General features: G+C 51.5%; 1 protein-coding gene across 2 annotated transcripts in view; it reads right to left on the reverse strand.

Annotated features, from left to right (window-relative positions):
• The window catches only part of Trpm1 (transient receptor potential cation channel subfamily M member 1), a 68,896-nt gene extending 59,152 nt beyond the window's left edge, over positions 1–9,744 (reverse strand). For both annotated transcript variants that reach the window (XM_048329330.1, XM_048329329.1), the window contains exon 1: positions 9,618–9,744. In XM_048329330.1, coding sequence (XP_048185287.1) covers positions 9,618–9,692 — 75 coding nt within the window. In that variant the 5' untranslated portion in view covers positions 9,693–9,744. The remainder of the gene's footprint in view (positions 1–9,617) is intronic.
• Between the last annotated feature and the right edge of the window lie 1,077 nt (positions 9,745–10,821).

The following is a 10,821-nucleotide window of genomic DNA, read 5'->3' on the forward strand; positions in this document are numbered from 1 at the left end:
TTTTTTTTGTGCCAGCCCTAGGTGTTGAACTCAGGGCCTGGGCACCATCCTGAGCTTCATTTGCTCAAGGCTAGCACTCTACCACTTGAGCTACTGTGCCCCTTCCAGCTTTTTCTTATTGGTTTATTGAAGATGAGAGTCTCATGGACTTCCCTTCCCGAACTGGCTTTGAATGCAATCGTCAGGTCTCAGCCTGCTGAAATTACAGGTGTGAGTCACCAGCACCTGGCTTCTACTTATTTTTTCCCCACTGATCTGATGACCACCACCACCACCCCCCAGCCCGCAAAAGTTTTTTAAAATGCTATCTGCTCTGTGGCTCCTAGCTGTGGCTTCCATTCTGTGTCTGTGGATGGAGCTGATAGACCCGTAGCTGGGCACAGATCCTATTCAGGATGCCTGTACATGCCCCAGAAGCTTCCTCCGCCATGATGTTCCCCTGGGTGAATCAGAACATGGAGGGGGTGCGTGGTGAGCAGTAATGGAAAGCGCTCTGAACATCTACCTGCTTGGTACTGACTTAGCCTTGCTGGGGCGGGGGGCTGGGGGAGTCCTCCTTGTCACGGCTGAGGAAATAAAGACGCAGAGCTCAAAGGGAAGAAGCAGTCAGCCAGAGGTCAGCGTTGGTAAGAGGTAGTGAGATAGTCACATGAGGGCCCCAGAGAGCAAAAGACAAGACAAAAACACAACAACAGATGGGGCACAAGGGGCCTCCAGATAAAGGCCCATTAGCCTAGGTTTGGGCGCTCTCAAAGTGGACTCTGAGATGAATCACAGACATTTTTCATCCTCCCTCAGTCCCCATCTTTTCTGACTAAACAAAGCTCACGATTCATTGGGATTCAAGGTAGATTTTTTTTGCTCCAAGACTCTCCATAAAGAGCCCTGTAGTGTCCAGCTGTCTGTCTCGTGTAATATCCCTGGACTTTCGTGGTGATTGCCTAGAGCCATTATAGCCCCAGGACTTACACAATGGTCATCTTCTAATTCAAGGGTGGCTTTAGTTGGGGCTGGAACTCAACTAGAAGAGAGTTGCTATCTTCTTGTCTGCTTCTTCTTTGTTTTTCTCTCTTCTTTTCTTTCTCCTTTCTTTCCTCTTTTACTGTCTTTTTTCTTTCCTTCTCTCCCCCTTCCTACCTTCCTCCCTCTTTCTTTCCTTCCTTCCTTCCTTCCTTCCTTCCTTCCTTCCTTCCTTCCTTCCTTCCTTCCTCCCTTCCTTCCTTCCTCCCTTCCTCCCTCCTTTCCTCCTTCCTTTCTTTGCTCCTCAGTGAGTTATGCTGCAATGTTGGCAGATAACGTGTGCTGCAATAGCAAACACATGGGCAAAAACACCCCTGCCAAGCATTTAATATGTTTTCGTTTTCGGGATCATTCGCCAATAAAAATAAACCCAATGGCTCTGCAGCGGAGATATTTCATTATGTGAGAGGTTTGTAGATGTCTGGCAATGGTATGACCGAACATCTCAGATGGATTGGGGTATATAAGGAAGTTCTGGGTTCTGCCATCATCAGGGTCACAGCTGGAACTTCTGGAAAATTCCACCAAGAGAAAGCAACACCTGAGCTGATCCTCCTTCCCATGAATGTCATCCCACCGGCCATGCATCTGAAGGCCCCGTGGCACTGTGCTGGGATCTACGCAAGTCTGAGTGTGGTATTCTGCCTTCTGGAAGCAAAAAATCCTTCGGATGATTCTGACTAACGCTTCTTCCATTTTCACTCGGAGCCATGGCGAGCCTCCCAAAATGTGGGTCTGATTACATGCAAGTCAAGTTGACCTTTTCCTCCTTCACCATGTCTGTGTTCTGAGGAGAAATCTGAGCAGGAAACATACCAAAAGATGATCCCCCCCTCCCCCCCCAAGCCGGTGGAGCCTTCTTGGTGCTCACACTGAGAGATGGCTCACTATTTGTCAAGATCTGAGACTTGCTGCTCCTCGTCAGCCTTTGACACTTGGTTTCATTTCCATTCCATATATCACAGGAAAGGAAGAACTCAAAATAGGCAAGATGGCCTCTTTGCCTCATCTCTCACACTCTCTTTTTGTGTATAGGTGTTGTACTGAGACTTGAACTCAATGCCTGGGCGCTGTCCCTTGGCTTTGTTTTTTGTTTTTGTTTTTTTGCTTTGTTTTGTTTTGTTTTGGCTCCAGGCTGGTGCTCTACCAGATAAGAGTCTCAGACTTTTTTACCCAGGCTGGCTTTGAACCTGGATCCCCAGATCTCAGCCTCCTGAGTAGCTGAGGTTACTGGAAACCTGAGCATCATCTTTGAAAGGCAGCAGAAAGATCTGTGAGACTCTTCTCTCCAATTCACCACCAAAAAGCCAGAAGTGGAGCTGTGGCTGGTAGAGTGGCAATCTTGAGTGGAAAAGCTAAGGAATAGCACCAGGCCCTGAGTTCAAGCCCCAGCTCCAGGATTCAAAAAGGAAGTGTACTCTCTTAGGTATTGTCATGTTTTCCTCTTTAATTTTTCTTTTTACTTTTCCTATCCCTCACACTCCCTTCTGGAGATAGTTTATTCTACCTTCGTTTTCACTTTTACCTTCTCTACCCCTTTGCAATCCTCTAGTGTCTTGTATTTCTTCAGCCTTCATGCTCTGCCCCCTCCCAATCTTCATCCTTTCTTCTCTCCCCCTGCTTATTTTTATGATCTGATTTTAACTCCTACACAAATTCTATTTTTCCAACCCTCAGCTGAACCATAGAAGAGTACTAGTGTCTTTCAAATACACAATGTGTTTAGTTGTATAAATAAGGTTTCCAATGGTGTTTTGCTTTAAGCAAGCATCGGTGTATGTGCATGTGTTTGTGTATTGTGTGTGCTGTGTATATGTGTGTATTTGTGTGTGCTGTGTGTATGTGTGTTTGTGTTATATGTATATATGTGTTTGTATACGTATATTTGTGTGTGCTGTGTATATGTATGTTTGTGCATTGTGTACATGTTAAGTATGTTTCTGTTGCGTGTGTGTTATGCACATATGTGTTATGTGTATACGTGTTTGTGTGCTATGTGTATGTGTGCACGCTCTGTGCATACGATGTCTGTGTGTTGTATGTGTATTTGTGAGTGCACTGTGTGTTGTGAGCATATGTGTGTTGTGTGTGCTATGGATGTTTGTGTGTGATGTATATGTGTTTGTGTTGTGAGTCTACGTGTGCCTTTTGCGTGTGCTGCCAGGATGGAAAGGAGACCCACGAGAGACACTGAAGTCAGAGCAGGACTCGAGAACCTGGGTTGCACTCAACAGGGTGGGCTTCCGCCCGCAGGGTCACCGAGTGCTGTGTGTGGCGTCATCTCTCCACTGTGGATAGCACAAGGACGAGCCTGGGACATCCCGGACACTCAGCTTGAGGGTCAGGAGGATCGACTGGGCCGGGTGTAGACTAACTGGCTGCACATCGAAGGGGCCAGGGCGGCCTGGTCCTCTCCATTTCCTTTCACATGATGCGCTACTGGAGAACGCTGTTCGCAGCCTCTCCTGGGGGCCAGGGTCTGCCAGCCCAGCTCTCTGCTGCCCCCACCTGGCAGTCTTTAGAACCCAAATGACACTCCCCCCCCACCCACCCCCGCCCCCCAGTGGTAGGTAGATTGCTAATTTCTAGGAAAGGAGAAGGAAGGGAGGAAGAGAGAGAGGGAGGAAGAGGGGGAAGAAAAGAATGAAGGAAGGGAGAGGGAGGAAGAAGGGGAGTAGGGAAGGAGGGAAAGAGGGAGAGAGGAAGAGGAAGGAAAGGAGGGAAGGAGGGAGGGAGGGAGGGAGGGAAGGAAAATTGTTACTGCTTGACTGTTTTTGAGCAGCACAAATGGCAAGAAGCTGGAGCCATTATAAAGGTCTTCCAAGTAGGAGCACAGGCAAAGGCATTGCTAGTAACAGTGATCCCAATGTACAATGTTAGTATAGGTTACACACAGCCTGGGGGGGTGCCACTTGTGAAGTGTTTGATGCTTGTGTGGGGTGTTCCCTCAAGTTTAGAGGATACTGGAGAATAGGGAGAGTGACTGTAGGTCCCCGTGGGCCACCATGGCAAAGTTGGCTCAGTCAGGAACATTCTGGAGTGCTATCAGCTCTGTGGGTCTTAATGTCGTACTTGTGATTTGGGAATCGAGCCCACCTCCTACATGTTACCAGCAAGGGCGGGTCTTCAGCAAGGGGGGAACTTTTAGGGGGCACAAAGGAGGATTGGTTCATGACCCCAGGACACCAAAACTGCAAAGGCTCAAGTCCCTTCTACAAAATGTTGTCCCGTTAGCATCTTTCAACCGTGTTGCAGTCATAACAACCCAATCGTTATTCCAAGAGTTGTTACACCGTTAGGGACTAGCAAGAGAAGTCTACACCTGTTTAGTATCAACACCCCCCAAGCCAATACTTTTGATCCACAGATGGTTAAATCCCTGGATTTGAACCTGTGGATATCAAGTGTCAATTACTCATCAGAGTACTTTTGTGTGTGTGTGTGTGTGTGTGCTGGTAGTGGGGCTTGAACATAGAGCCTCACATTCGCCCTTAGCTTTTTCACTCAAAACTAGCACTCTACCACTTGAGCCATACCCCCACTTCTAGCTCCCCCCCCACACACCCTGGTTCATTGTAGAGAATTGTCTCCCGGACTTTTCTGGCTTTGAATCGTGATCCTCAGATCTCAGGCTCCTGAGTGGCTGGCATTACAGATGGGAGCCACCAGCACCCAGCCGACAGTTCTCTCTAAAGCAGTCAGCAAGTGGTTTTCCCAGCGCTTTCCAGGTGCCTTCAGCCTTCCCCTGGGACCCCTGGGGACCAGTGACGTGAGCCAGTTATGGGAAGGATGGATGCCAGATACATGTAGGACCTCCAGTTCCTGCCCCAGGACCCTGTCTGCCATCTGACCTTTCCATCTGACCCACCCAGCGCTTTACAGATCAAATGAGAATCTGTGAGACTGTTCAAGAAAAGAAGTGCAGACTATCTAGTGGCTGAAAACTTATCGCATGGCAACTAGTTAGCTGGATTTGGGGGTTGGGGGGTCCTGTTAGCCTAAGGGAGATTGGGGAAGCCCCACCCCCCTGCCTTCAGCCCTCCAACATCAGCCCCATCCCCATCTCCTGTGACAACCCCCCGGCACACACACACGCACACACACACACACACACACACGCTTTTCATGAATTTAGCTCCCTGCCTCTTTATTTACTTTCCTTGAATTCTAAAATGATAGCTTGGTTGGCATGGAACTCGCTAGAATATCTCTGAGGCTCCCAGCACAACCAAAGTGTGCTCATAGTTGGGTTGGGTTTAGCAGCGGGCCTGCCTTGCTTCTCCCCCTGCCCCCCTCCTAGGATCAAGGTTTTATCCACAGCCGTTAATCACATGAGAGCAGATATTAAGGAGCATTAGCCCTGGCCAGCTGTCGCCCGCTGCCTGGGCCATTAGAAAGATTATCCTCTGGCAGTGCCAGGGCCCGGCACCGCGGCCTGGTCCCAGGATACAGGGCTGTGGGGGGCAGGAAGCGATTTCCCCTAGGTGCCGCCAGGGGCCTTGATTCCCCCTGAGAAGGGGCCCCTTTCCCTGGGGTCCTAGAGTACACGATCAGGAGGGTTTGTTGAGGCTGCAATCCCATCCCCAGGCCGGGGAAAGCAGGGGGCACTTCCTGGCCTGTGGCCTGGGACAGGCAGGAAGCCCCTTAAAGCAGCCTTCTGCCAGCCACTGGTGGCTCACACCTGCCATCCTAGCTACTCAGGGGGCTGAGATCTGAGGACCGAGGTTCAAAGTCTGCAAGGGCAGGAAAGTCTGTTCGACTTTCTGTTAGTCTATTAGTCACAGAGAAAGCCGGAAGTGGAGCTGTGGCTCAAGGGTAGAATGTTAGCCTTCAGTGAAAAAGCTAAATGGTAGCACCCTAGCTATGGATTCAAGCCCCAGGAGTGCCCTAGAACACGCGTGCGCATGTGTGCACACACACATAATTCAAAAGTAAAATTAAAACGATTCCATTACACCAAATGATGTGTGTGTGTGTGTGTGTGTATCCTAGCTGCTCAGGAGGCTGAGATCTAAGGAATGAAGTTTGAAGCCAACCTGGGCAGAAGAGTCCATGACATTCTTATCTCCAATTAAACATCAAGAAGCTGGAAGTGGAGCTAAGGCTCAAGGGAGGGAGTACTAGCCTTGAGGAAAGAAAAGAAAAAAAGCTCAGGGACAGGGCCCAGTTCAAGCCCCAGGGCTCCCACCAATAAAAAGAAGTGCTGATGAGATGGGCACGTTGCACATGGAGTTCCAGAGGCATCTATCGCTTCCGTCCAGATCCAGGGAGGAGCTGGAGATGGCCGGTTAGCCCCTGGACACTTCCCAGGTTGGTCTCGGATCTGTTGGGGAAGTGACCCGGGATGGTCCTCCGGGCTTTGTGAGCTCTCTAGAACTTTCTGAGCCTCACTCCGAGGTCCTGGGGGCAGCCTGCAAATGCTCTGCACAACAAACACAAACTGCTTGCCATGCCTCCACGCTCCTAAAGCATGTAAAACTCCGTGCAAGGCGGGGAAGCCACGCCCACCCGAATGGGCTGAGGCAGAACAAGGAAGAGGCAAGTCAGGCCCGAAGCAAATCCTAGACCTGCAAGGGGATTGGAGAAGTGTAGGGGAAGAGGGACAGACAGGGCGGAGCTCCAGAGGCCTTAAAGGAGAGGCTTCCCGGAGAGGCCAGAGGAGGGCAGGGAAACTTCCAGCTCAATCGCCAGCAACCCGAGACACAGCAGCCAGTTCCAGGGACACGAGGAAGCCCTGAGCTGCATTGGTAAATGAACAAATGGAAAAGGGAAAAAAGAGGATCTTGCTGGCTTCAAGATGGGCAGAAGAGGGTGACTTTCTAAAGTCTCTGTCAGCCATGAGACTTACCCTGGACTTCAGCCCCAAGAAAAGAATATCCCAGCTCAGATGAGGATGCAGGTGTATGCATGTCATCTTTGGCTGTTTTTTCTTTGTGTTTGTGTGCCAGTCCTGGGGCTTGCACTCAGCACCTAGGTGCTGTCCTGGAGCTTCTTTGGCTCAAGGCTAGTGCTCTACCACTTGAAGCCACAGCTCCACTTCTGGCTGCTTTTGGTGGTTCATTGGCGATAAGAGTCTCGCGGGCTTTCCTGCTCAGGCTGGCTTTGAACCACAATCCTGAGATCTCAGCCTCCTGAGCAGCTAGGATGACAGGCGTGAGTCTCTCAACAGTGCCATGTTATGGCAGCAGCTGCTGCTGTCCGTGTTGACCTTGGGAGTGACCTTAAAGTTGCATGGGGACTTGGGGAATGACTGGCTGGGAAATGACTGATGCCATTTGCATCTTTGACTTTCTTCTCAGCCTTGAACACATCCCATGGATGAATATTGGCCATTGGATAGTGACTGTAGGGCCAATCCAAGCTACTCAGGAGGCTGAGATCTGAGGATCACGGTTCAAAGCCAGCCCAGGCAGGAAAATCTGTTGAGCTTCTTACCTTCAATGAACCACTAAAACCAGAAGTGAAACTGAGGCTTAAGGTGATGGAGTGCTTAGCCTTGAGCGAAAAAGCTCAGGGACAGCACCCAGGCTCTCACTGAGCTCAAGCACCTTGACTGAAAACAAAAACCAAAACAGAAAACAAAGGAGGTGTCTCAGTATTAGAGAACACCAATCAGCCAAGGACAGAGGGTCAAATCTGCCTTCCACAAATAGCCAGGGAGGACGTGTGCACGATGCAGTGTGTATTTGTTTCTTCCCACGGGGCAGCTGGCATGTGTCAGCAAACACTTAGCACAGGGACCGTGGCTTGGGGATAGGAATCAGGGAACTGGCACGGAGTTCCTCCACTCAAAGGAGGGCCACGTGTGCACGTTTGTGTCTATTGGACTTTCTTTTTCCTAGTACCTCTTTAAAGAACAGCCTCCTTGGAAGCCATAGGCACTGTTTCCCATTCATCTCTCATTTATTCAACTTCTTGGCTTCAAGGTTGTTGTAAACAAGCCATAGGGAAAACTATGCCATTAACACTTAACTGTGCTGAGCTTTGATAGGAATTTGAGAATGATGGCTTCCCCTCTCTCTTCTTTCCTTCCTTCCTTTTTTTTCTTCCTTCCTTCCCTTCCCCTCTTCCTTCTTTCCTTCCTTCATCCTTTCCTTCCTCCCTCCCTTCTCCCCCCTCTTCCATCTTTCCACCTTTTAGCTTTCCTTCCTTCCTTCCTATCTTCCTCCCTCCTTTTTTGCTTCCTTCCTTTTCTCCCCCCTCTCGCTTCCCACTCTTTCTTTTTTCATTCTTTGGGTTGTGTGTGTGTGTGTGTGTGTGTGTGTGTGTGTGTGTGTGTGTGTGTGCGCGCGCGCGCTGGTTTGCAGTCTTCCCCAAACTCAAAATGTCCCCACCTCCCCTGCTTCTCTCCTTTCCTCTATATGAGTCCCTGGGCCCAGATTGTATTAATTGCAATTTGGGGGGGGGGGGCGCGGGCAGGGCCCCATATCCAGAAGCCAAGTTTTCCCCTCATCAGCAGGAACGGTGTGAGCGGCTCTGCTTGGGGACGGAGATGTCACACATGTGGCTGTGTGGCCATAGACAGCCGCCTGTCAGTGGCTCCTTCCTCCCCCATTGGTGAATGTTAATTTACACTACACGGTGGGCATGCAGGCTCTAAAAATAAAGCTGACTCTCCCACAGGCCGGCAGAGAAGATCATCGAGGATCCTGTCCCCCCCTCCACCCCCCCACCCCCACAGGATAGATCCTCCCTATTTGTAGAATAAGAGCAAGATTTAAATCTTGGGGAAGGAATGAAAGCCGGTTATCTTTTCCTGTTGGCCTTTTCAGGCTCAGGGGTCATGAGAGATTTGCAGACGACCGGGCTGACATCTGCCTGCTTGTAGATGAATGAGGAGGCCGCAGCTTAACCAGCCCCAGAGTCTCCACGCTCTGTGTGCAGCCCAGGTGGAGAACTTCCCATGGTGTCAGCCTGCCTCACACTGCTTTCTCTGCATAGAGCATCTGCACCTTCAGGCAGTGCCCCGAGACGCCCTCGGAGTTCAGCCAGAGGCTCCAGAGGCCTCCTCTGCCTCCTATCCAGCTCCTCCTACCTGGGCTCCCACTCTAGCTAAGGGCATGGAGGAGAGGCCAGGGCTGGTGGAGGCCTCCTGGACCCAAGAGGTCGTTTATGCAGGGCCACCATCTCCAGAGCTGGTGCACAGCCCTCTGGGGAATCACATCTAAATATGCAAATCAGTGTGGGTGTGGCCAAGGTCTGGGCCCCACCCAGAACCTCACTGAGGATCTCCAGGCTCATCCTTCCTCTGAGGGGCATCTAGCTGCGCCCTTGCCTCTGCCAGACTCCATCTGCTGAGGACAAGGCCCACACCTACCTCGTCCTGGATCCCCCAACGCCGCCAGGAAGCCCTGAGCTGAAGACGCCCATCCTCCCATCCTCCCATCCATCCTCCCATCCATCCTCCCATCCTCCCATCCATCCTCCCATCCATCCTCCCATCCTCCCATCCATCCTCCCATCCATCCTCCCATCCTCCCATCCATCCTCCCATCCTCCCATCCATCTTCCCATTCATCCTCCCATCCTCCCATCCTCCCATCCATCCTCCCATCCTCCCATCCATCCAACCACGGGGGCCCACAACGCTCACTCACCTTCTGGGACCCCGATGTGGAGCTCTTGAGGGAACCCCGCTTGAAGGAGCTGCTCATCTTCTTCGGGGAGCCCATGAACCGGCCTTCTGCATCATCCCTGTGGTGGGGCCTGCTGCTGCAGGAGGCCCTGGCCCCTCACCACCCAGTGGGGCCGCCCGGTCCTACAGTCTGTGTGGCCTGCGGCCGGAGCAGCCCAGGAGGAACGTGGACCGGTCCCTGCGTCCCTCCTGTCCTGTGGGTCTCCTGTGTCCTGCTGTTCCTGGGGTGTGCGCGCCTCTAAAACATCTGTAATCGGGCTTAATCTCTCCCTCCCCCACCGGTTTATAGGGGACAGATTTAGCAAATGGCGATTGAATGGAAATCTACTTTGGAAAAGTGGTGGCGGTAAAAGGTGGCCAAATGGGGAGGATTTGGGCGTCTGAAAGCCCCCCTGGAGGGCAGGGGCCAGCCTGTCGAGGCTGGGGCGGGCTTCCTTCTCCTCCAGCTACCAAGGACCCTTTCTCACCCTGTTAAACCGGGAAGAGGCTGCCTGGCTTTGTGTGTGGCCTGGACAAAGGGCTCTTCCCACTGTGGCCTGGACACCGATTTCCTTCCTTTCCTTCCTTCTTCCCTCCCTCCCCCCCTCCCTCCCTCCCTGTCTTTCTCATTCTCTTCTTTCTTCCTTTTCCTTTCTCCTCTTTTCCCTTCATCTCCCTCCCTCCCTTCCTCCCTCTCTCTCTCCCTTTCTTCCTCCCCCTTCCTTCCTTCCTTCCTTCCTTCCTTCCTTCCTTCCTTCCCTCCTTCCTTCCTTCCTTCTTTCCTTTCTTTCTTTCCAACAGTACTAGGTTTAACTCAAGATCTTGTACTTGGCAGGCAGGCACTCTACTGCTTGAGACACACTGCCAGACCTTTCTTTTGGTTGTTTTTGTAATTTTTTCAGAGGGAATCTGTGCTTCTTTGCCCCAGCTGGCTTGGGAACTCTATCCTACTTAGGTTTCCAGAGTCGCTGGGATTACAGGTGTGCGCTATGCACCTGGTCTGTGGCTCTGTCATCTCTTGTCTCAGGAGAGCCTGCCTTGCCCCTCTAAAGTCAGAGAGGTCATTGATCCCTGCCTAGCTATGGGGCTGGGGGGGTGGCAGGGACATGGCAGCCCCCCCCCAATGCAGATCACCCCTCTGCTTTCCCTCCTCACTGCTCCTTTGGGTCTAGACGTCATCTCATCCG

Source organism: Perognathus longimembris, chromosome 20 (genome assembly GCF_023159225.1).
Source record: "Perognathus longimembris pacificus isolate PPM17 chromosome 20, ASM2315922v1, whole genome shotgun sequence".
NCBI lineage: Eukaryota > Metazoa > Chordata > Mammalia > Rodentia > Heteromyidae > Perognathus > Perognathus longimembris.